The sequence below is a fragment of the Ranitomeya imitator genome, chromosome 4, assembly GCF_032444005.1.
Source record: "Ranitomeya imitator isolate aRanImi1 chromosome 4, aRanImi1.pri, whole genome shotgun sequence".
Classification (NCBI taxonomy): domain Eukaryota; kingdom Metazoa; phylum Chordata; class Amphibia; order Anura; family Dendrobatidae; genus Ranitomeya; species Ranitomeya imitator.
The window spans coordinates 58,403,398-58,430,199 of record NC_091285.1 but is presented as its reverse complement, the minus strand read 5'-3'; the positions used below and the strand labels follow the sequence as shown (position 1 = coordinate 58,430,199).

General features: G+C 44.3%; 1 protein-coding gene across 1 annotated transcript in view; it reads left to right on the top strand.

The window, feature by feature from the left end:
• The window catches only part of APBB3 (amyloid beta precursor protein binding family B member 3), a 161,911-nt gene extending 152,988 nt beyond the window's left edge, over positions 1 to 8,923 (top strand). Inside the window, exons 11-12 of the mRNA XM_069763769.1 lie at positions 5,593 to 5,775; positions 7,939 to 8,923. Of these exons, the coding sequence (XP_069619870.1) occupies positions 5,593 to 5,775; positions 7,939 to 8,166 (411 nt within the window). The 3' untranslated portion in view covers positions 8,167 to 8,923. The remainder of the gene's footprint in view (positions 1 to 5,592; positions 5,776 to 7,938) is intronic.
• The last annotated feature ends 17,879 nt before the right edge of the window (positions 8,924 to 26,802 follow it).

Sequence of the window (26,802 nt, the reverse complement as noted above, 5' to 3'; positions counted from 1 at the left end):
ATACAGACAAGGATGGGAATAAGGAGCCATGCAGACAAGGATGGGAATACGGAACCATGCATACAAGGATGGGAATAAAGAGCCATGGATACAAGCATGGGAATAAGGAGCCATACAGACAAGGATGGGAATAAGGAGCCATGCAGACAAGGATGGGAATAAGGAGCCATGCAGACAAGGATGGGAATAAGGAGCCATGCATACAAGGATGGGAATAAGGAGCCATGCATACAAGGATGGGAATAAGGAGCCATGCATACAAGGATGGGAATAAGGAGCCATGCATACAAGGATGGGAATAAGGAGCCATGCAGACAAGGATGGGAATAAAGAGCCATACATACAAGGATGGGAATGAGGAGCCATGCATACAAGGATATGAATAAGGAGCCATGCATACAAGGATGGGAATAAGGAGCCATGCATACAAGGATGGGAATAAGGAGCCATGCATACAAGGATGGGAATAAGGAGCCATGCATACAAGGATGGGAATAAGGAGCCATGCATACAAGGATGGGGACGAGGAGCCATGCAGACAAGGATGGGAATAAGGAGCCATACAGACAAGGATGGGAATAAGGAGCCATGCAGACAAGGATGGGAATACGGAACCATGCATACAAGGATGGGTATAAGGTGCCATGCAGACAAGGATGGGAATAAGGAGCCATGCAGACAAGGATGGGAATAAAGAGCCATACATACAAGGATGGGAATGAGGAGCCATGCATACAAGGATATGAATAAGGAGCCATGCATACAAGGATGGGAATAAGGAGCCATGCATACAAGGATGGGAATAAGGAGCCATGCATACAAGGATGGGAATAAGGAGCCATGCATACAAGGATGGGGACGAGGAGCCATGCAGACAAGGATGGGAATAAGGAGCCATACAGACAAGGATGGGAATAAGGAGCCATGCAGACAAGGATGGGAATACGGAACCATGCATACAAGGATGGGAATAAAGAGCCATGGATACAAGGATGGGAATAAGGAGCCATACAGACAAGGATGGGAATAAGGAGCCATGCAGACAAGGATGGGAATAAGGAGCCATGCAGACAAGGATGGGAATAAGGAGCCATGCAGACAAGGATGGGAATAAGGAGCCATGCATACAAGGATGGAAATAAGGAGCCATGCATACAAGGATGGGAATAAGGAGCCATGCATACAAGGATGGGAATAAGGAGCCATGCATACAAGGATGGGAATAAGGAGCCATGCAGACAAGGATGGGAATAAAGAGCCATGCAGACAAGGATGGGAATGAGGAGCCATGCATACAAGGATATGAATAAGGAGCCATGCATACAAGGATGGGAATAAGGAGCCATACAGACAAGGATGGGAATAAGGAGCCATGCATACAAGGATGGGAATAAGGAGCCATGCATACAAGGATGGGAATAAGGAGCCATGCATACAAGGATGGGAATAAGGAGCCATGCATGCAAGGATGGGGACGAGGAGCCATGCAGACAAGGATGGGAATAAGGAGCCATACAGACAAGGATGGGAATAAGGAGCCATGCAGACAAGGATGGGAATAAGGAGCCATGCAGACAAGGATGGGAATAAGGAGCCATGCAAACAAAGATGGGAATAAGGAGCCATGCAGACAAGGATGGGAATGAGGAGCCATGCATACAAGGATGGGGATAAGGAGCCATGCAGACAAGGATGGGAATAAGGAGCCATGCAGACAAGGATGAGAATGAGGAGCCATGCAGACAAGGATGGGGACTAGGAGCCATGCAGACAAGAATGGGAATAAGGAGCCATGCAGACAAGGATGGGAATAAGGAGCCATGCAGACAAGGATGGGAATAAGGAGCCATGCAGACAAGGATGGGAATAAGGAGCCATGCATACAAGGATATGAATAAGGAGCCATGCAGACAAGGATGGGAATAAGGAGCCATGCAGACAAGGATGGGAATAAGGAGCCATGCAGACAAGGATGGGAATAAGGAACCATGCAGGCAAGGATGGGAATAAGGAGCCATGCAGGCAAGGATGGGAATAAGGAGCCATGCATACAAGGATATGAATAAGGAGCCATGCAGACAAGGATGGGAATAAGGAGCCATGCAGACAAGGATGGGAATAAGGAGCCATGCAGACAAGGATGGGAATAAGGAACCATGCAGGCAAGGATATGAATAAGGAGCCATGCAGACTAGGATGGGAATAAGGAGCCATGCAGACAAGGATGGTAATAAGGAACCATGCAGGCAAGGATGGGAATAAGGAGCCATGCAGGCAAGGATATGAATAAGGAGCCATGCATACCAGAATAGGGATTAGAGGACAATGCATACCCGGCTTATATTCGAGTCAATAAGTTTTCCCAATTTTTCGAGACAAAATTAGGTGCCTCGGCTTATTCTCGGGTCGGCTTATACACGAGTATATACGGTACTTTACAGAAAATAACAAAAAATGAACATTGGACTGTTCTAAAAAATAGCAGTATCTGCATTTGTCTTTACAAACTCACAATATATATTATTTTTTTGTGAATTTAGCATTCCTGTGAATCACTAACCTAATGTTTAGTTGTTACCCACAGTTTCTTTAGAACTGTTTCACATCTATACAAAAAAGGCACCTGTAGCGCTCACACTCGGAAAAAACCTGCAGCAGATATAGTAGCGGAACCACCCACCCGCAAAAACATAGATAAATCTAAAAAAGAGAAAGAGAATATCTGCGCTGGAAAAAACAAACACTAGAGGACCATAAAAACTAATAAATACATACGTAGATCTCACAAAAAAGAAGACTAAAACCGTGTTAGGATAAGAATAAAACTAAAACTAAAAACAACACCATATGCAACTGGGAGAGCAACCTACTACCGCCAAATGTATAAAAAATAAATAATAAACACTATAGTGTCACTACCTGCCAGGGTCGTCCAGGGAGGATAAGGATAGATGCAATATAGTAGGTTGAAGTATCCCAGTGTGGTGTAGAGAGAAGTCCGTGCCAAATGGCCACTATGCAGGAAGCGGTGGAGCGGCTTGTTCCGATATCCTTAGATACTTGCAATACCCGGAGGAGGCCAGGTGAAAAGAGTATCGCAAATAGTCCGGTACGGATCAAGGTGGTAGACACTGCCCCGGCCGGTGGCAGCGCTAGCCAGCATTCAATGTGGCGTGTCCACGCTGCTATACAGAGCCGTTAGGTGTGCTGCAGGCGCAGGACCTAATGTGACGTCACAATCACGTGAAGAATCACGTGATGGGCTACAGGGAGAGCTTAGGACCAATTCCTTCCTACACGTTTCGGAGAAAAAACGATCTCCTTCCTCAGGGATGATCCTATAGCAAGTAGAGCGCTCTTATATAGTTAGCGGTGGACAGGTAGCCATATTAGGAATTGAACGCAAACAACTCGATCTCGCTATTGAGACCTCTTGGGATTAACGTATCCAATAGAAAAATCATTTTCGTCTCTTCCATTGACATTTCTTTAATGAAGTCCCCCCCTCTCCAGCAATTTTGTACTATTTTAAGGCCAGTAAAGATAGTTCCATGAATAGATCCTCCATGATGAGTCAGAAAATGTTTGGAGAGGGGATGCCCAACAAATTTTTTCTTTATATTTCTAAGGTGTTCATTAATCCTTATGTGAAGGGCTCTTTTAGTTCTGCCTATATATACCTTTTCACAAGGACAAGTGATTGCATAAATAACCCCCTTGGTGTTACAAGAAATAAAATTCCTAATCCTCCAATTGACGGTACCTTTCTCAAATAGATGTTGTTTCCTACTTTTTAACAGTATGCATGGTTTGCATTTTAAACATGGAAAAAAACCTTGAGGTGTATTTGTATGTAAGTGAGTAGGGGAAAGAGTATGTGGAACTGTCGGAGCTATCTTGTTACCCAGATTAAGGGCTTTTTTGTAGATAAACAAGGGACGTTCTGGAAGCTTATCCCCAATCACCTTGTCCTCTTTTAGGATATCCCAATATCTATTTACAATGTTTCTGAACAGGTGAGTATTAGCACTATATCTGGTGATAATTGGAATTTTCTCCAACCATCCTTTTGTACTAGTTTTTTCTTTGGTTTGCAAGAGACCCGATCTTGGTAGTTCCTGTACCTGGTTTATAACCGAGCACAAAGAGCTACGGGAGTAGCCTTTCTGTAGAAATTTGTCCATAAGATTTTTGGATTCCTGCATAAAATCTTGCTCACGGGAACAATTTCTTTGTGCCCTGATCATCTGACTTTTGGGCACATTTAACAGCCAATTGGGAAGGTGGCAACTATCCAAGGATATATAGTTGTTGCCATCAATAGGTTTATGGAAAGTTCTAGTGTGGATGATGCCATTTTCAATAAAGATGTTCAAATCTAGAAAATTAATAGAAAGGGTTTTTTCTATTGGATACGTTAATCCCAAGAGGTCTCAATAGCGAGATCGAGTTGTTTGCGTTCAATTCCTAATATGGCTACCTGTCCACCGCTAACTATATAAGAGCGCTCTACTTGCTATAGGATCATCCCTGAGGAAGGAGATCGTTTTTTCTCCGAAACGCGTAGGAAGGAATTGGTCCTAAGCTCTCCCTGTAGCCCATCACGTGATTCTTCACGTGATTGTGACGTCACATTAGGTCCTGCGCCTGCAGCACACCTAACGGCTCTGTATAGCAGCGTGGAGACGCCACATTGAATGCTGGCTAGCGCTGCCACCGGCCGGGGCAGTGTCTACCACCTTGATCCGTACCGGACTATTTGCGATACTCTTTTCACCTGGCCTCCTCCGGGTATTGCAAGTATCTAAGGATATCGGAACAAGCAGCTCCACCGCTTCCTGCATAGTGGCCATTTGGCACGGACTTCTTTCTACACCACACTGGGATACTTCAACCTACTATATTGCATCTATCCTTATCCTCCCTGGACGACTCTGGCAGGTAGTGACACTATAGTGTTTATTATTTATTTTTTATACATTTGGCGGTAGTAGGTTGCTCTCCCAGTTGCATATGGTGTTGTTTTTAGTTTTAGTTTTATTCTTATCCTAACACGGTTTTAGTCTTCTTTTTTGTGAGATCTACGTATGTATTTATTAGTTTTTATGGTCCTCTAGTGTTTGTTTTTTCCAGCGCAGATATTCTGTTTCACATCTATGTTGCATAGAGTCAACCAACTTCTGTCACCTGTTGTTCCAGCTCAGGATCCTTGGACTACATCCCACAATTTTTTGGCATTTGCCTCAGAAATGGCATTTTTGATGTCACCCCACAAGTGTTCTATCGGATTAAGGTCCGGGGATTGGGCTGGCCACTCCATAACCTCAATATTGTTAGACTGGAACCAAGATTTTGCTTATTTCCTGGTGTGCTTAGGGTCGTTGTCTTTTTTGAAACAGCTGGTAAATTGTTTGACATGTGATAATATAATTTATATCAAAAACAGTGATTAATCTGGTGAGACATACTGGGCTGCTAATATTTTTAACACTACTGTACATTATACCAACTTTCTAGAATGCAGTTGATCAGATTGGCAATTCTCATCTTTTTTATAAAGATAGCATAGTTTTTCTATTCTTTGTATTATAGGCTGCAGAAGAGGAACCTGTCTGGCAGTGTCAAGTCCGCTACGTGTCATTTATGGGAATTGGAAAAGACCCGCACACATTTGCGTTAATTATGGATACCGGCATGCAGTGTTTCCAGTGCACAGTGTTTTGGTGTGAACCAGATGCTGGACTTGTATCTGAGGCGGTGCAGGCTGCCTGTATGGTGAGTGCTATGGTTTGTCTTATATTACTATAATATCAGTAGTATTATTTAGGGGGAGTGCTATTCCAGCTTCTATACCAATGTAGCAAAGATGAGTGTGCCATTTACCACAACTTATTACCATATTACAAGTGTTCCCAGATAGAGAGCAAGGGTAAGACATATTTCTGACAGCAGGATGTACACCTAGGGTGTATTAAGACACTTTAGTCAATGACTAGTCCGCCACTTGCAGACACAAAGAGGAGGAAGGATAGAAATACTATATTTCGTTTTTAAAAATAAAAACACCATATACTCACCTCCCGCATGTTACATTGTTAGGGTACACGAGTCCTGCCTTCAGTCAGCGGCCCCTATTCGGCTACTGAGCTCTTACTAGTTTTGCGGAAGAAGTGATCACTCAGCAGCCCAAAAGTGGCCGCTGATTTTTATGCCACATGAGCCCTGCAGCCAATGTCATGCAAACCCTGGAGACAAGGAGATTACATCACTGGAATGGTGGTGGTTCGAGAGCTGAGTATATGGTGTGCTTGTTTTAAAACGGGGACTATTTCATTTATAAAAGGGTTGTCCAGGCAGGGGATAACCCTGTTAATGCTAAATCTAACTGATAAAGCCAAGTTAGAAGTTAGAAGTTCTAAAAAATACCTAAGTATGCTTGTTCATTTATTTCTGGTATTCCCATAGAAGTAAATGGAGAGTGCATGTGCACCCATATCTTTAATGACAGCTTCAAGAAACAGGGCCTTGTTTTCGAGATAGATGCGAATCCAGCTTATTGTATCCTGCACCTATCAGACCTTCATACATATCCTTTCTGCATATCATCTGATATGAGGACACCCCTTTAATAATTATTTGGATGCTAGACCTGAAATCCCTCAGCATTCCTTGGTGACTCAAAGGGAACCTGTCTGCGAATTTGTATCTGTAGACACAATTGCTGGTTGTTCTGTGGGCACAGGGAACATGACAGGTTCTCTTTAATCCTTGAACTTCATTTTCCCAGTGATCTATCTTTGCAACCAGTATTGTAAACTTATATAGAAAATGATGTCCCAATACATTGTAATAGCTCTGCTGAATTTAGAAAACCTGCTGCCAAAAAGTTTGCTGACTGTTTCCAAAAGAAGAATAGTAAATGCAACTTTTGGTTATAAAGTGCACAACCTTGAAATTGCAACACCATGAAAGAAAAGGCATGGAATTATGGAAATACATGACAACTAGGCATGTTATTGATATGTCAATTATGAAAAATGGAAGCAACATTTTCAAAACATCGCAATTTATCCAATATCAAATATGAGTGCCACACACAGAAATAGAATAACACCATGAAGAGGCCTTCATGAGGGAACATCACAATCACACTGGTCCGACCCCGGAGTTTATGGTGTGGGGTGGCTACAGGCACAGTAGCCAGACGCCTCTAGTCTTCATTCCAGATGCACTAACCACTCGGCGCTACATTGATTTGGTCGTGGAATCAGTGGTTCCACCATTTCTCCAAAAGAACCATTTTTCTACCTAACACCAGGCCACATGTTGCTCATGCTACTGTAAGCAGCCTGCATTGCCTAAACGTCCTACCATGGTCTGCAGCGTCTCCAGACTTGTCTTTTATTGCTATTTTTTATCTTTTTAGCTATTTGTAGGATATATATCTTTGGAGTGTCCTTTCTTTCATATATGTGCCAAACTTCTTTTCGGACATATGGCGTGCTATTTTGATTAAAATGTGTCGGTGGTACTTGTTTATAATTGTCTTTTATGGAGCATATCTGGGATATCAATGGTCGGCAATTGCAAAAGGAGCTGTCAGCAGCGGATTTTGATGGCAGAACATTCCTCTGATGACCATTAATGACATCTCAAGGCTGTAAGTGTGGGGATTTCTGCATTTGGCATGGATATTCAAGAGATAGTTTGAAAACTTTCTTTCCATTTTTCATCATTTGCATATCATTAATGTCTATCATTCCTGTGATTTATATGCTTGCAAGATTTTTCCATCTCGGTGCTATAAGTTCAATGTTCAGCAGTGTAAGACTGACTGTAACTCGGTACAAGGGTCAGTACAAAATGCCAATTAATGTCATGTGTAGCAAAATGTATATGGTACACATTCATATTAATCAAGATGTTTGTGTTGAATAGGTTCGGTATCAAAAGTGCGTGGTAGCCTCATCATCAAGGATGAAGTCAAAAGTTGGACCCGGAAAATCTCTCTTGAGAATAAAGAGGACTGCATCTGTAGACTCCCCAATCTCACCATTCAGCTCGGCAGGTCACACTCTTCAGAAGAATGGGGGGTCTAGTAAAAAAAGAGGAGTCATGGCTTTCTTTGAATCATTTAAGCAGAGGCATGTCAGGCATACTCCTTAGAGTACATTAGTTATGCAGGAAAGATTACCTTTTTTTTAGCTACTTGCCTGTTTTCCAGATATTTTAGAATGTTTCTTGGTTTCTGTAATTTCTGATTGAATATATACATTTATTATATCCACTTGACTTCAGGCAAATTCAGGTGCTGAAATCGTGTATGCTAAATTACTAATGTTACGGTACACTAGAAATGAGCCACGAGCAGAAATCAACAAAAGGAGTCTGCATTACTTGTAGTACATTGTACTGTATACAATTGATCAGGCGTGCTGCATGGAGGATCTCCTAACCTGCTTCTTTGTAAAAGGAACATATCACCAACTTGTGGCTAAACTCTCACAAGCGTATTTCCTGACACAATGCTCTCCATGTGTGCAATAAAACACACACGAATAGCATGTGGACCCATGTTAGTCTATGGACTAGTGGACATGAGCTATTTTTCACACAGATCTCAAGTACGCATGGAAAATAAAATTGCAGAATGTGCTACTCCGGACCAATTTATGGACCGGACTAAAGGTACCTTCACACATAACGATTTTGTTAACGATATCGTTGCTTTTTGTGACGTAGCAATGATCCCGCTAACGATCTCGTTATGTGTGACAGCGACCAACGATCAGGCCCCTGCTGGGAGATCGTTGGTCGCTGGGGAATGATCAGGACCTTTTTTGGTCAGTCATCACCCGCTGTCATCGCTGGATCGGCGTGTGTGACGCCGATCCAGCGATGTGTTCACTTGTAACCAGGGTAAATATCGGGTTACTAAGCGCAGGGCCGCGCTTAGTAACCTGATATTTACCCTGGTTACCATTGTAAAAGTAAAAAAAAAAAACACTACATACTCACATTCCGATGTCTGTCACGTTCCCCGGCGTCAGCTTCCCTGCACTGACTGTCAGCGCCGGCCGTAAAGCAGAGCACAGCGGTGACATCACCGCTGTGCTCTTGTTTACGGCCGGCGCAGACACAGTCAGTGCAGGGAAGCTGACGGCGGGGGACATGACAGACATCGGAATGTGAGTATGTAGTGTTTTTTTTTTTTTTATCTTTTACAATGGTAACCAGGGTAAATATCGGGTTACTAAGCGCGGCCCTGCACTTAGTAACCCGAAGTTTACCCTGGTTACCCGGGGACTTCGGCATCGTTGAAGACAGTTTCAATGATGCCGAAGTCTTTCCCCTGATCGTTGGTCGCTGGAGAGAGCTGTCTGTGTGACAGCTCCCCAGCGACCACACAACGACTTACCAACGATCACGGCCAGGTCGTATCGCTGGTTGTGATCGTTGGTTAATCATTTAGTGTAACGGTACCTTAAGGCATGGAAATAGTGACAGCTCATGCTCCTGTCTGCTATGCTGATGATGAAGGAAGAGAAATTGGCGTGTACTCAGTTGAGTAGTTCGAGATTCTGGTGAAGTGGGATGTGTAACCCTCGAAATCTATAGACACTAATTCACTGCACACTCCTTTAGAACTGTTTAAAAAATCAGACGTATGTACAGACATAACAATAGTGCAGAGATATGCGACAAATTGCTATTTAACATTCCAACCCTTCCTTATTCATAATGTCACTTAATTCAAGGAGTGAATGGGCGCTCCCATGTCTATGCAGATGAGCGTGGTGCCGGCCACGTCCGGAATTTGTAGAGGTGATCGATCTAGAAAGTTCAGTGCTTGCCTGAACTTAGCCTTCATAAGCCATTTCCACCACACTTTCTTACTTGATAATACATTTCAAACATATATCACTTACTGTAGCCAATTAAACCTTAAAAAAGTCCAGACTCCACTCAGGACCTTCCCCAACTGGCGCATGTAGCTTTTTTCCACCAAGTTTTGCTCAAAGAAACCAAATACTTATGCACATGAGCCATTCCCAAAGTCACTTATGTGTCATAATCTCCATCACTCATGCTGTAGCTTCTAGCCCTTTTATAGAGGTGCCTGAAAGTGACATTGAGACTGCATGCAAAGAAAAAACTTGATGGCAAAATAAACTGCACATGCGCCAGTCATTTGCGGTGTGGCAGAGATATGCATGATTTAGAGAACATCTTCAACATTCGTCGAGGAAGACAGACTTGACCAAGTGCGATCTCATCATGGAGCTTGCATGATCGGACACTACCTGTTGGGAACTGGTTGGGAAGTTTTAAAAACTAAGGCAAAATTTTAGGCTATGCCTTTACCACATCACATAGCCGCACTAATTTAGCATTCCATTAATCCGTGGCCACATAAAGAAAATTTTTGAAAGTGATGAATGAATGCTGTAACAACAAGACCCCCCAGAAAATGGTGGAATTACAATTTTTCCCACCATTTCATCACACTGCAATTTTTTTTGCCCGTTGTTTATGGAAATTTGGATGGTGTTTCAAAATTACAACTCATCAAGGCAAAAACAAGCCGTCATATGGCTATGCTAATGGGTAAATAAAAAAAATGTTGTGAATCTTCTTACAAGAAGAGGAAAAAATGCAGACCGTAAAAAACAAAAATTTGCTGTAGAGGCGCAGAGTTAAAAAGATTTCCAGGCATGAGGCAAAAGCTGGAGGAACACATATTCTCTTCTGGCTTCTCTCAATTTTTAATGAACACATCTAGTTAGCACATGAAATAACCCTGACCTCCCATGACATCCCCCCAATTCAGGACGAGACGATCCCACTGGATTTTCGATGTTTGGGAGGTATTGGGCGCTGTTCGGGCACTGAGGGATATACATTTGTAAAGACCTCTTCAAACCTGAGAGAGTGGAAGGAATAGTTTAGAAGGGTAAAGCATTGAAAAATCTTAGGATTCCTGCTCCACACTGCCCTTTACAGCAACACAGACTTCATGTCCCTATAGCTATATGTGGAGGAGACTACTGACATGCATACCCCTTGTGATCCTGTAATGGGACTCTATCTCATGTAAAACCTTGGCAAATTGTTAACATTGCTCAAAGTCTGTTTCGCTGTACAGCCGTTCTGTAGGCTGATGATATTTAGAGAAGGAACTTAGTAACATAAAGTGCCTCAATCTCAGTAGTGAAAAGATGGATGTTATCTAATAAGTATGTAATGAGTCAGGTGAATGAGTCAAGTCCAATACTTGCTCTGCCAGGTAATGGTGGCATCCAAATATCTGCCGAATTGTAAGTTTTCCCTACCTGATGTAAAAAGCAGATGTGAGGTGTGCTTGTGTTGATGGGACTATGTAGTGGTGTAGATAATGTAAATGTCCATTCTGACCAATGTGTATGGTATAGAACTGCACTGTAAAATATGCTTTAACTGTAAATAAATACACCACTAGTTTCTCAGTGGACTTGTTCTTAATAAATTTTAGGGCATTGAAAAAAATTGTTGCTTGTCATTATTTTTTCACATTATCCAATATCATTCATTAATTAAAGTGGTTGTCCTAAACTTTTACGTTGGTGGCCTATCCTTAGGATAGGTCATCAACGTCTATCTGATTGGCGAGGGTGTGACAAAGGTTACCTCTGCTGATCAGCTGTTCCAGGTGTCATGGTACTTCACATTTGCCCCCTACTGGAGGGGCGTAATGACCATGGTTGCAGCGGTCGTGACAGCAACCGGGCCCGCCGACACCAGCAGAAATTTCAGCTGGATGTACATCCTCGGACACACATCGACTTGCATGTATTGCGGCGCACAGACCCATCTGGTCTGTGCATGGCAATACACACTACCTGCCAATAAGAGGCCAGCAGCTGACTGTGGGCGCATGGCAGTGACAGCATGCACTTCACTTAACTCCTGCGAACAGCGCAGCTGCAGTGGCGGGCACCGGACAGTGGGAGCGAGACACAACTGCATGCCCCATGCACAGAACAAGGTATGCCTTATTTTCGGGGGGTGCCTTATATTAGCAGGCACAGTGCTCTCCCTAGCATGCCTTACTTTCGGGGGGTGCCCTATTTTCGGGGAAACAGGGTAGTTCACCAATGACCATCTGGATGATCCAGAGGAGGCATGGGAGAAGGTCATGTGGTCAGATGAGACCAAAGTAGAATTTTTTGGTATTAACTCCACTTGTCGCTTTTAGAGGAAGAAGAATGATGAGTACAACAACCATGAACACCGTCCCAATGGTGAAACATGGTGGGAAACATCATACTTTGTGGGTGCTTTTCTTCAAAGGGGACAGAATGACTGTAAAGTATTGAAAGGCCAATGGATGGGGTCATGTATCACAAGATTTTGGTGATCAACATCCTTCCCTCAGTAAGAGCACTGAAGATGGATCATGGCTGGGTCGTCCACCATGACAATGATGTGAAAAGAGCCAGTGCAACTAAGGAGTTCAAGGTCCTGGAGTGGCCTAGCCAGTCTTGAATCAAATACAAAAGCTTTGGAGGGAGATGAAACTCAATGTTGCCCTGTTGCAGCCCCCAAACTTGAAAGATCTGGAGAAGATCTGTATGGAGGATTGGGTCAAAATTAGTGATGAGCGAATATACTCGTTACTCGAGATTTCCCGAGCATGCTCGGGTGCCCTCCGAGTTTTTTTTAGTGCTCGGAGATTAAGTTTTCATCACCGCAGCTGAATGATTTACATCTATTAGCCAGCTTGATTACATGTGGGGATTCCCTAGCAACCAGGCAACCCCCACATGTACTTATGCTGACTAACAGATGTAAATCATTCAGCTGCGGCGATGAAAACTAAATCTCCGAGCACTAAAAAATACTTGGAGGTCACCCGAGCATGCTCGAGAAATCTCAAGTGACGAGTATATTCGCTCATCACTAGTCAAAATCCCTGCTGCAGTGTGTGGAAACTTGGTCAAGAACTACAGGAAATGTCTAACCTCTGTAATTGCAAACAAAGGTTTCTATGCCAAATATTAAGTTTTTGGATAATAAATGAATAAATTAGGCTGCCGCGCTAGTAAAAAAATGCCCTAGGACTGCTGTCCCGAAATAATACAGGGGATGGCACCTTGAGAAAGAGGGACGGGCCCCTCGAAACGCGTAGGGATTGGCCCCTTGTGCATGTCCTTCATACACGGACAGGTGACATCACAGCTAACAACGCCCCCCGCCCGTCAACCACCGAGGCTGACCACCGTAATTCCTAGACATGAGCAACGGGGAATTTTCTGGTAAAGGGAAGACGCTCCCTATCTCCGGATTGTATCTGAAGATTGGACTTCCATTCAGCCACACAAGCGATTTGGGCATTTACATTTCGGGCACTCAAAAGTAAGTGCCATGCCCTGTACTATTTCGGGATAGCAGTCCTAGTGCATTTTGTTACTAGCTCGGCAGCCTAATTTATTCATTTATTATCCATATGCTGAGTGGTATTTCAAGCAGAGTTGCACACTTTATCTGCCAGGTTGCCAGCGTCTTTTAACATAAATAGAGTTTAGCGCCAGTGTAATTTTTATTTTTTAAATATTAAGTTTTGTTTTTCTATTATATCAAATACTTATCTCGTGCAATAAAATTGTAAAAATCATACAATGTGATTTTCTTTATTTTTTTTTTAACATTCTGTCTCTGACAGTTGAAGTGTATCTGCGATAAAAATTACAGACCTCTCCATTCTTTGTAGGTGAGAAAACTTGCAAAATTGACAAAGTATAAAATACTTAATTTTACACTGTACATCTGTGTTCAGAATTACTGCTGTAATTCATCGCAATGAGTCAATTGTGCTCCAGACTGAGGCAAATCTGGAATAGCAGTTGCAAGTAGCAACATCAGCAACATCACCTAAAATCGTTGCACCAAAGAGATACAGTTCCAGCCATCACATTAGGGGTGAAGAAATAAAATGCTTGACCAAATATAGCAGAATACAATTCTAGTTGATAATTTTGTACGGCCTTCGAGTGATGGTTTAAATATGCAAATGGCCCCTAGCAGAAAAAAGGTTCCCGTCATTACAGTACATCAAAATAGCCATTGTATTATTACACTAACAGAAACCTGTCCTAGAATATTAATGCGCTGCATGTGAGCTGAGGCTTTGCCACCTCCCTTTATATGTAGTAAGATATCCCAGTGGATATTCAGATCTAATACTGCAGCTATCAGGAGTACTGAGTTAAGGAGAGGCTGCTCACACTGTTGTCCACCCTGTCTATCTGATGTCATACTAGAGATACTAGGGCTGCTGAGATAAGAAGAGGCCGCTCACACTGCTGTCCACCTTGTCTATCTGATCTAATACTGCAGATATCAGGCGTACCGAGTTACAGTAAGAAGAGGCTGCTCACACTGTTGTCCACTCTGTCTGTGTGATCTAATACTGGAGATATCAGGGGTGCTGAGGTAAGAAGGGGCTGCTCACACTGCTGTCCACCCTATCTGATCTCATACTAGAGATACTAGGGGTGCTGAGATAAGAAGAGGCTGCTCACGCTGTTGTCCACCCTGTCTATCTGAACTCATACTATAGATACTATGGGTGCTGAGGTAAGAAGAGGCTGCTCACACTGTTCTCCACCCTATCTGATCTCATACTAGAGATACTAGGGGTGCTGAGATAAGAGGCTGCTCACACTGTTGTCTACCCTGTCTGTCTGATTTCATACTGGAGATACTAGGGGTAAAGGTGCTGAGATAAGAGGTAGCTCACACTGTTGTCCACTCTGTCTGATCTCATACTAGGGGTGCTGAGGTAAGAAGAGGCCGCTCACACTGCTGTCCACCCTGTCTATCTGATCTCATATTAGAGATACTAAGGGTGCTGAGGTAAGAAGAAGAGGCTGCTCACACTGCTGTCCCCCTGACTGATCTAATACTGGAGATACTAGAGGTGCTGAGGTAAAAAGAGGCCACAGACTGCTGTCCACCATGTCTACTGATCTAATATTAGGGATAACAGGGGACTGAGGTAAGAAGACACTACTCACACTGTTGTCCACTCTGTCTTTGTGATTTAATACTGGAGATACCAGGGCTGCTGAAGTAAGAATAAACTGCTCACACTGCGATCTACCCACTCTGCTTTTGTGATCTAATACTGGTGATACCAGAGGTCCTGGGACAAGATGAGTCTACTCATACTGCTTTCATTCTGGAGATATCAGGGGTGCTGAGGTAGGAATAGGATGTGCACACTGTTGTCCACTGTCTTTCTGATCCAATTCTGGAGATACAAGGAGTGCTCTGTAAGAAGTTACCATTCGCACTGTTATCCACCAAGTCTTTCTGATCTAATACTGGAGATACTATTTGTACTGAAGTAAGATGAGACGGCTCACACTGCTGTCAACCCTGTCTTTCTGATCTAAGACTGGAGATACCAGGAGTGTGGAGCTAAGAACAGGCTGCTCATACTGATATCCACTGAATATAACAAGAACAGTTAAAATCAATACATGAAATCCAGGAATAACAAAAAGAAGAAGAATCATTCAACGCCGCAAACATAAATACAATTTTTTCAAACTAAACCATGTGAAAAACAAATACATATAATCCTGAGGCATAATCAAAAGACTATAATGCAATACAAACACAAACAAAAATAAATATATAAAAACATAAATAAATGCAAAGCAACTGAATGTGCATAAAACAAAATCAAATAAATTGAACTAAAATTATTGAGCTAACTTTCAGTAGAAAAAAAGAAAAATTAGAACAAAATAATAAATAAAAACATATAACATAGAAAATATAATAATAAATACATATCGTTTTTTGGTTTTTTTACCTCTAGCTCTTTTTTATAGAACAATAAAAAATTAAATACCGTAATATAAAATGATATAAAACCACCGGCCCATTTACATACGTACCGACCCAACTACATTCATTCTACCCTATACACAATAAAACAATATACCACTACAGTTGAACTATAAGTACTTGTCATGGGTTTATCATGACAGAGAGGAACCAGAAGACCCGCAGCATCTGATTTCTCCTACTCTTACTGTACTGTTTAGAAGCACTTCATATTAAATGGTGCAGATCTCTTTTACCAGTGCAGGGGTTAATCTGCTCAGTTGAGAGCTGTTGGAAGCTTTCCTGCAATAAGGCTCTCAGCTGTTCACTGTTGGCCACTTCCGTCTTCAATATAATCTGGGCCTTGGCAAGCACTCATTGCCAGAGTTAGCTTCATGTTAGAAGATGGTGGTTTGTTGTTGTTTTAGAAAGCGTTTGGTGGATTTTTCTGAGACTGTTGATAAGTTTTGGTTCTGTGTTAAATTCCCCTCCTTCTGCTATTTACCCCATCCTCCACTCATTGGTGTTTACCTCTGCTGTTTGTGTGAGTATATTTGTATGAGTGGTAGTTTCCTTTATCCCTGCTGTATTACAGTACACTACTACTCCCTTCTTCCCTGAGTGGGTGAAGGGTACAGACTGAGGGCAGATTCAGGAGCTAAGGAAAGGTACATAGTCTCGGTGTCTTCACCATCAGAAGTAATCCCGGGAACAGGGTGAGCTAGGATGCCCCTAGCGTTAGGGACAGAGAAGGAGCCTCTGTTCCCGGGACATTGACAACAGAGTCATGACAGTACGATTATACAACTTGTCAAAGATCACAGACTGGGAAGTTACTCAGACCCACCCTCTGTTATCTTTGGAGCTAACAGCCCTCTGCTGCCCCCTATCTTACAGACAATTACAAGATTGACCAACGATCAACGAAGAAGGCTTTCCACTATTAGGCCAGTTATCGAGAAACTAACAGTGAGCGAATGGTATACACACATCTGATTCCAACACATGGAATACGTGCACATACCCCAGATACAGTCACTGCGAACTTCATGTTAACCCAAGACTACTCACTACCACTACCAGTTGTGTTTTATATAGGCTGCCTGGAGGCCTGTTTCTGGTAGCGTGTGGCTTCGTGGTGCAACCCGCTGAAAAAAAATAACAGGATTATTAAATTTTATATTTAATCCAAAACAATACGCATTGTTTATAAAAAATGTGCAAATGATTATACAAAGGGAACAAAACAATACAGCATATATTATTGTGGCACCCCTAGGGGTATTTGCCACAAAAATAGTTACTGACAGTAAATACAAATACTAAAATAGCAAGACTGCACTACCACCTCCGGCCAGAAGGGGGAGCTCCAGAGACTCCCCTTGATCCATTCTGGTCTGAGAGAAGAAATGGCAGTTGGGCTAAGGAGCTGATAGTGAGAGGTCATACAGCTGAATTTCTAACAGTCCTGTGACTGTTTCCAGGCCTAAATCACCGGCCTGAGGAGAAAAGGGACAGAGAAAAAGGACATTGTGAGAACCGGGTAGCATTAATCACTACCCAGAACAGGCGCAAAGACGGATACCGGATCCGTGGCTGTATTCATTACATATAATACAGCAACCGGAAAAACGTGAGGTGATATCAGCTTCACTAGGGCCGGACGCAGCAACAGACACAGAGTTCAGCGGTACTCCTGGAGGGGGTAAGCAGATAAAAGGACTCGGGTTGCCCGTCGAACCAGGACCCGGAGGGGACAGATTGGGCCGGCAGCCAGTTCACATACAGCAGCAGGGCCACACAGATATTGCGTACAATAAGAGGCGAAGACCCCGGCAGGGTCAAAGTAACTCAGAGTTCCCATACAGACTCCGGTGACAGGACTGGTTGTAAATCCCTTTATGTTAAAGTAAACTGGTTAAACGTTTCAGTGCCTCAGTCTTTCATTTGGACAATAGCCAATATCCAGGATCGGGATCATCGCCGCTGGGAGAACCTGCTGCTGATCAAGTAAGTGCCTGCTCCCTCACGATACCCCTTACACTGTGCATTGCCTGAGGCTACAGCACCGGGTCAAGCCACCCGTGACATCCCCCTTAAGAGACAGACCCCATTGGTCCGGTGCTGGGTATCCCGGTCTCCTGGGCGTCACAATTGGCATCACGAACAGGATCTAGCCAGCCCGTATACCGGGTATTGTGTGCCGTGATTGGAGCCCAAAACTGTGAAAACTTGGATGAAAAATCTTGAAAATTGACTTTATTAAAGAAAAATCCATTCCCCATTGAAAACTATTGAAAGTGACTTTTCCCCATTGGTTATAATGGAGTAAAGATGGCCGCCAACCCCTGAGGTAATCACCTCATAACCGTTAGGCACGAGACTGTTAATTGAGCTATGCCATCACCTGAACCCCAGTCTGACTGAAAAACTTCAGAATCCGCCATTACAGAGCGCGCGGCGGGCGGGAGCAGCAGGGGGCGTGTCATTGTGGGCTGCACCAAGCTGAGCGCTCTGACGTCAGAGCAAGGGGAAAACCGATCCTGCTGCACAGTGGAATGAATCTACACTATCCCGACGGAAGCGGAGGACCGGAAGGGTCCGGATTAACTAAGGGGGCACAGTATGTCGCAGCACGGAGACACCGCAGCACCCGGCGACGCTAATGCAGCTGAAAGACAGAGTGTCGATAGAGAGTCCGGTAGCGCAGCGGTGCAAGGAGTGGCGCCCATCATGCCGGTGCTGATGCCATATACCCCGGGTGGCCCATGGCTTCCAATGTATGAAGGTGAGCCTAATACCCTTGACGATTTCAGAGAAAAGATGCTGGCCCATTTTGACATGTTCCCCGTGGGTGAAGTTCAGCGTGTTAGTCTCCTGATGATGCAGTTAAGTGGCCATGCTAAGCGAGAAGTCACAGCATGGGCAGCTGATCTGAAAGGCACTGTTGAACGCATATTTGCTGGATTAAAAGCTACATTTGAAACCACTGCCAGCAGCAAAGCTAAAGTACGATTCTTTAATTGCAAACAAAAAGTTAATGAGGGCGTGAGAGACTTTGCCTTCAACCTGCAGGAAGCCCTTAAATCCCTTACACTGGCTGAACCCATTATTAACACCGGAGCGGATAAACTGCTAAGAGATCAATTTATTGAGGGACTCTACACCCCTTCTCACCGGGGGCATGTGAGCATGCTTGTTTTTACGAACCCTGAATTGACATTTGCCCAATTAAAGGAGAGCGCTATACGTCTCCAGCTGGCAGAGGCACCTCGGGATCAGGAGCCTGCGCAACCCATGGCAGAGGCTCCTCAACAACAGGGAGTGCCAGTGACATCAGCTATGTCCGGGGCCATTGCTAAGCCCCTGGGGCCCAGTACTAATGAGGCTCTTCAACAAAAGCTTGACTCTTTAACTGATGTTGTTGCTTCAATGGCTAAAACCATGCAGGAGATGAGAGGACCCAAGATAGAGTTTGCAAACCGTAGAGAGGATGTTCCATGGATGAGACCCCGGAGATACCCGACATGGAGAGGACGACCCCGCGACCGCTACCAACCGGATGGACAGCCCATTTGCCGCCGTTGCCAGCAGCCAGGCCACTCTGCACGAGATTGTGATTTAAACAGGAATCCCCTGGGAATGCGGGCCGCTTCACAGGAATGAACTTTCAAGGCCCAACACCCTGGCACGACAGGTACATCGGAGGACGACCCATTATCCCTAACGTGCTGGACGGAATGCCCCTCAACGCTTTGCTGGACACAGGTTCCCAGATTTCATCTATACCGTATATCCTTTATAAGAGGTACTGGACTGATGCAGATATTGATAAAGGGCCCTCTGATGTTGAACTAGATATATGGGCCAGTAATGGTAAGTTGGTACCGAAACTAGGCTTCAGGGAGATGACCATAAAGATTGGTAAAGTAGAATTGAAGAAACAGGGTATAATTGTTGTTGATGTTGACCGGCGGAACTATGAACCAACTGTATTGATAGGAATGAATGTGTTAGAGAACTGCTTTTCCGAAGTCATTTCTGTCTTACAGCAAATTGCTGAAACTGCCCAATCCTGCCAGCAGAGAGTTCTCCGGAGGGAAATAAAAGTATTGATGTTAAGGCAACAGGTAGAAGTTGCAGGTGGAGAAATCGGCAGTGTGAGGGTAAGTGATCCAACATCTATTGTAATCCCACCAAAAACAGAAATGCTGGTATGGTGTAGAGCAGCCATTGGTACTAAGGGACGAGATTATCAAGCCTTAACAGAACCAGTGTACACTGACAGCAGGCCCACTATACTCACAGCACGAGGGATAGTCGAGGTACACCGAGGACGGGTGCCGGTACGACTTTTGAACTGTGGAGAGGAAGAGGTCACTTTGCCAAGGTATGCTACAGTGGCAAAGCTATATACTGTTGACAACAATGCCATCACAACCATTGAGCCCTTAGAACCAACCTGTCAGGTGGAAGGCAATGGCTCAGATGGAGAAATGGAGGATTGGTGCCAACAGCTACACGTGGGCATAAATTCAACACCTACCCATCAAAAACAAGGGGTGTATAGGCTAGTGACGGAATATGAACAAGTCTTCAGTAAACACCCATTGGACTTCGGACGGATAGAAGGGGTAGAACACACAATCCCCACCGGTGACCATCCCCCAATAAAAGAAAGATATAGACCCATACTGCCCGCTCACTATCAATGTGCAAAAGATATGCTGAGGGAGATGAAACAGGCCGGGGTAATAAGAGACAGCTGTAGCCCCTGGGCGGCCCCTCTAGTGATTGTCAAAAAAAAGACGGAACCATGAGAATGTGCGTAGACTACCGGCAGATTAATAACATCACCCATAAAGACGCCTACCCCTTGCCTAGGATAGAAGAGTCCTTGACCGCTTTGAAATCTGCTAATTATTTTTCCACCTTAGACTTAACAAGCGGGTATTGGCAAGTCCCTGTGGCTGAAAGAGATAAGGAAAAGACGGCATTCACCACACCAATGGGTCTAAGTGAATTTAATCGCATGCCGTTCGGACTCTGCAATGCATCCGGTACCTTCCAGCGGCTGATGGAATGCTGCCTCGGACACAAGAACTTCGAGACCGTCCTCCTGTACCTAGATGATGTGATCGTCTACTCAAAGACTTACGAACAACACTTAATAGACCTGGCAGAAGTGTTCGAAGCCTTATCCAGGTATGGCATGAAAGTCAAGCCATCCAAATGTCACCTTCTCAAGCCAAAGGTACAGTACCTGGGACACATCGTGAGTTCGGAGGGAGTAGCACCAGATCCCGAGAAAATAACCGCCATAAGGGATTGGCCGAGACCTACCAGCGCAAAAGAAGTGAGGCAATTCCTGGGATTGGTGGGTTACTATCGCAGATTTATAAAAGGATTTACCAAGTTGGCAGCACCATTGCAAGACGCCTTGGTGGGGCAGACGAAGAAACCTTCAAACCGAAACCCTCCTTTCCAGTGGAACGACGAAAGGGAAGACTCCTTTGAACAACTAAAGAAGGCACTAACCAGAGAGGAGGTTCTGGCATACCCAGATTACCATCAGCCTTTCATCCTCTACACCGATGCCAGCAATGTGGGACTAGGAGCGGTGCTGTCACAAAAGCAAGAAGGTCGGGAGAAAGTCATCGCCTTTGCAAGTAGAAAGCTCTGGCCTACTGAAAGAAATCCAGAAAATTATAGCTCCTTCAAATTAGAACTACTGGCAGTAGTTTGGGCTGTGACTGAACGTTTCAAACACTATCTGGCCGCTGCAGAATTTATTGTCTATACTGACAACAATCCGTTGACCCACCTGGACACAGCCAAATTAGGTGCGTTAGAACAGCGATGGATAGCCTGGTTATCTAATTACAACTTCAAGATCAAGTATCGAGCAGGTCGCAAGAATGGAAATGCCGATGCCCTATCCCGGATGCCACACTTGAGAGATGTAGAAGAAGAAACGGGGGAGCTTGAAGAAATTGAACTACCAGCCTTCCATCATCCCAAGGCGAAACATCATCAGTCAAGTACCTATCAGAAACAACAAGAGGTGAATTTTAATCCGTTAGCACACCATAGATGGGCTGACACCCAAGACAGCAATCCGGCTGTGAAGTTGGTGAAGGAACTGTTAACTGAGCAAAGTGCATATCCCGATGAGGATGCCCCAGAAGAGACGCATCAACTCTGGAAAGAGAGAGGCAAAATGTTCCTGTATCAAAGGAAGCTCTGTAGAAGGTACACCAATCCGAAAACACATGAATTGGTTTGGCAGATTATCGTGCCTAAACAAGATGTGAAGATGGTCCTCGAAGCTTACCATAATGGTGCTGGTCACTTCGGTTGGAAAAAGTTAGAAGTACTTCTAAGAGAAAGATTTTATTGGGTCGGGATGAGAAAATCAATCGAACAGTGGTGCAGAAATTGTGGCCCGTGCAACCTCAGAAGAAACGATCAAAAGAACCAAAGAGCACCACTGCAGCCCATAATCACCAAACAACCACTTGAACTTGTAGCCATGGACCACGTGAAGTTAATACCAAGCCGGTCCGGCTATGTCTATGCCTTGACCATCGTTGACCATTATTCACGCTTCTTGGTAGTAGTACCCGTAAAAGATCTGACAGCAAAAACAGCAGACAAAGCATTCCAAACGTACTTTTGTAGACCCCATGGATATCCGGAACAGGTTCTCACCGACCAAGGTACAGCCTTTGAATCAGAGATCTTCAGAGAATTCTGTAATATGTATGGTTGCAAAAAGATCCGGACGACGGCCTATCATCCACAAACAAACGGCTTATGCGAGAAGATGAACCATATTGTAATAGACCTACTAAAGACTTTACCTGAGACAGAAAGGAATCAATGGCCAGAGAAATTGCCTGACTTGGTGGATCTGTATAATCATGTCCCGGTGAGCTCCACCAACTGCACCCCAACTTACCTTATGCGTGCAAGACCCGGCCAATTACCAATCGATCTAGAAATGGGAATTCTGAAACCAGACGCAGAAGTTCAAGATTCCAATTGGGATATCATACGGCAAAAGCAGTATCGCCAAGTGCAAGAGAGTGTGGAAAGAAGCCTTCAGCAAACTAGAGAAAGACAAGAGCGAACTTTCAACCAGAATGCTCTAGCGACCCCATTAAGACCGGGTGATCAAGTGCTCAAGAGAAACCGTCGAACCAATAAACTAGACAATCAGTGGGAAGCCGTACCCTACACAGTTTTACCAACAAGAATGGATAATCCTAAAATGTGTCTCATTAGCAAAAACGGAGGCTTAACATCTGTACTAGTGTCAAGAGACAATCTTAAATTGTGTCCGGAAGCATTGAAAGAGCCAGAAGTTGTCCAGCCAGAATCAGAAGTTATTCAACCCATACAGGTTCAACCAGTAAAGGAAAAAGAAGAGGAAATGTATCACACCTGTATAGGAGACTTTCCCAAAACCCTACTAACACACCATGGTGCAGTAGTGGTTCCCATGGTGGCCTTTTACCCAACACCGAACCCAATACCAGAAGTCCCAAGACAGGAAGAGGCTGACCCCGTACTACAGGAGGTTCCAGGCCAGGAAGAACAGATTCCTGATCAGAGTAATCCCATTCACGGTGGACTTGCCAACTCCATAGTCATGGAATTATCTTTAGCAGAGCGGGCAGATACTACATCCGCAGTAGACAGTAGTACACCACATGGAGAGATACCGCTATTACGTAGATCACAGCGTAGTACCCAGGGTCAATTACCGGCCAGGTATGCAGATTACCAATTATAAAACTATAGTCATTGTTATCATTCTGCAACGTTTAAGCCCAGTACCTACAGAGACTTGTCTGTATGAACTTCTTGCATATTCTTGAACTTGTTATCAGCCCGGAGGCACGAAATCAAAGCTCCGGAAAGACTGCTTTTTGAACTTTGCTTTTTGCTCTTTTTGAACTTTCTTTAGACTTTATATTGACAACTTCGTTGGAAAAATGGAACTAAATTCCTGGACACAAAGTGCAGTGCCTTTCCTAGTACCTTCAAGGATAGGACTGTATTAATGGACGCTATTTGAAGTGACTTTTTACAGAACTCTATTTTTGTTTCCTTGAGTGGTTTTTGTAACTTTTCATTTTTAAGACTCTATACATATTAATTGTTATTTCAAAATGTTATCGTCCCACAGTCCCGGAGTACTGTTCTTAACTAAGGGGGAATGTGGCACCCCTAGGGGTATTTGCCACAAAAATAGTTACTGACAGTAAATATAAATACTAAAATAGCAAGACTGCACTACCACCTCCGGCCAGAAGGGGGAGCTCCAGAGACTCCCCTTGATCCATTCTGGTCTGAGAGAAGAACTGGCAGTTGGGCTAAGGAGCTGAAAGTGAGAGGTCATACAGCTGAATTTCTAACAGTCCTGTGACTGTTTCCAGGCCTAAATCACCGGCCTGAGGAGAAAAGGGACAGAGAAAAAGGACATTGTGAGAACCGGGTAGCATTAATCACTACCCAGAACAGGCGCAAAGACGGATACCGGATCCGTGGCTGTATTCATTACATATAATACAGCAACCGGAAAAACGTGAGGTGATATCAGCTTCACTAGGGCCGGACGCAGCAACAGACACAGAGTTCAGCGGTACTCCTGAAGGGGGTAAGCAGATAAAAGGACTCGGGTTGCCCGTCGAACCAGGACCCGGAGGGGACAGATTGGGCCGGCAGCCAGTTCACATACAGCAGCAGGGCCACACAGAAATTGCGTACAATAAGAGGCGAAGACCCCGGCAGGGTCAAAGTAACTCAGAGTTCCCATACAGACTCCGGTGACAGGACTGGTTGTAAATCCCTTTATGTTAAAGTAAACTGGTTAAACGTTTCAGTGCCTCAGTCTTTCATTTGGACAATAGCCAATATCCAGGATCGGGATCATCGCCGCTGGGAGAACCTGCTGCTGATCAAGTAAGTGCCTGCTCCCTCACGATACCCCTTACACTGTGCATTGCCTGAGGCTACAGCACCGGGTCAAGCCACCCGTGACATCCCCCTTAAGAGACAGACCCCATTGGTCCGGTGCTGGGTATCCCGGTCTCCTGGGCGTCACATTATACACTTACATAAAATAAAGCAGGATTAACAAAAGAACTAACTACACCAATCACAGAGATCATTCAGCTTAGTAGAGCACTTCGATTGGAGACCTTCAGTGAACGGGATTCATGCATACACCGATGTGTATCTCTCTACAGGAAAACAGATCATAATTTGTCTTGCCCTTTTATCAGCACCTGAAGTTACACCCCCACTACCCCCATGATGACCTCATCCCTTCAGGATTTTATGAAATTCCCAACTTAAGAGATATCTTTACTTCTGATGATCGCAGCAGTTCGAGATCGCCGCCATATTTTTTTTACCAGGATTTTACCATTAGGCTAGAGTCACACTTGCGAGTGTGATGTGAGAAACTTGCATGAGTCTCTCACATCAATACCCGGCACTGCCACTCGCACTCGGACCAGAGCGTTCAGCTGCATAGAAATACATACAGCCGCACGCTCCAGTCCGAGTGCCAGTGGCATTGATGCGAGAGACTCGCACGAGTTTCTCGCATCACACTCACAAGTGTGACCCCGGCCTTACCCAGAGACCAAACATGACATGGCTTTTAACAATCTGCCCACTATTGTTTTGTGGCTTATAGGTAGGCGTTACAGTTATGAAAAAATATGCATCTTCTTCCCCTATTCGTCCTAAAGCTGAAGATGTATGTCCAATCACTATACAAGCCCCAATATTCATAATTTTCTTTCGAGACCCCAAGTCTCTGGGGAACAACAGCTTCTTCCAATTCACGATCTAGGTGTAAACACATGTACCTTTGCTATCCAGCCCTCTGAAAAGACCTTTCCTGCCTTATTTACCTGTCTAATCTATATACCTGTGTCTAGGCACAATAGCTGCAGTCTTCTACTTCAAAAAGGAGCTGTCTGCATGTTAATTAAAATTGTCATTATCCAGTTGTACCTAGTTTCCTGCTTATTTATGCCCATTGTACCAGTCTAGTTCTATGAGACTCAGACTGTCAGCTTTTTTGCTACTGCAATTCTGTGTGAGGAGGGGGTAGGGGGGGGGGGGGAAGCGCTAAGTCAAGTCCCAATACTTCACAGGGATCCTAATAGAATTTAGCAAACTCAACCATCCTTCAGGCTTCGACTTGGGCAATTTTTGAGGGCCAGTGGTCTCTGAAATGAAAATGTGAAATGTAAAAATAAGAATGCAAGCATAAGACCCTCATAGCAAGGTGTTTCCTCTGGAGAGTCCTGCCTGCCCACATTTTCGGACCACACTGGCGGATCTTCTTCAGAACCGCGGTAACGTAAGCCCATGTGTGCGTGGATCCTTCACTCTTCATCCTGTCTAGAATTCCTGGAAGAAAGCCTAAAACTATTCCTTGCAGGGGAATACCCACTCTCTTTCTGGAGGTTTGTCAAAATGACTTTCAGTAGAAACATGGGGTTCACCATATTCAACCCTCCTAGTCTCCTTGTGTGGTAAATGACCTCATGCTTGACTAGGTTCAGTCTATTCCCCCATAAGATTTGGAAGAACATACTCTAGACCCAAGTCCTGAGAGGCTCTGGCAAGATACTGACACTGAGCATATAGATAAGCAAGGGGAGCAGGAGAGTTTTGCATAGGCCAACCCTTTCCCTCATGGTAAAAGATCAACCCTTCCACTCTTTGAGCGACACCTTTGAGTCTGCCTTCTCAGTTTTTTGGGGGGTTATCACCCTGGCCAAATTTGATACCCAGGACTTTGGCATGTTCTTGAGGCTTAAGGAGGGTGTCAGGGAGATCAAAACTGCGATCCCAACCTTCCAGCCAGAGATTCTCAGACTTATCCTGGTTGACGTT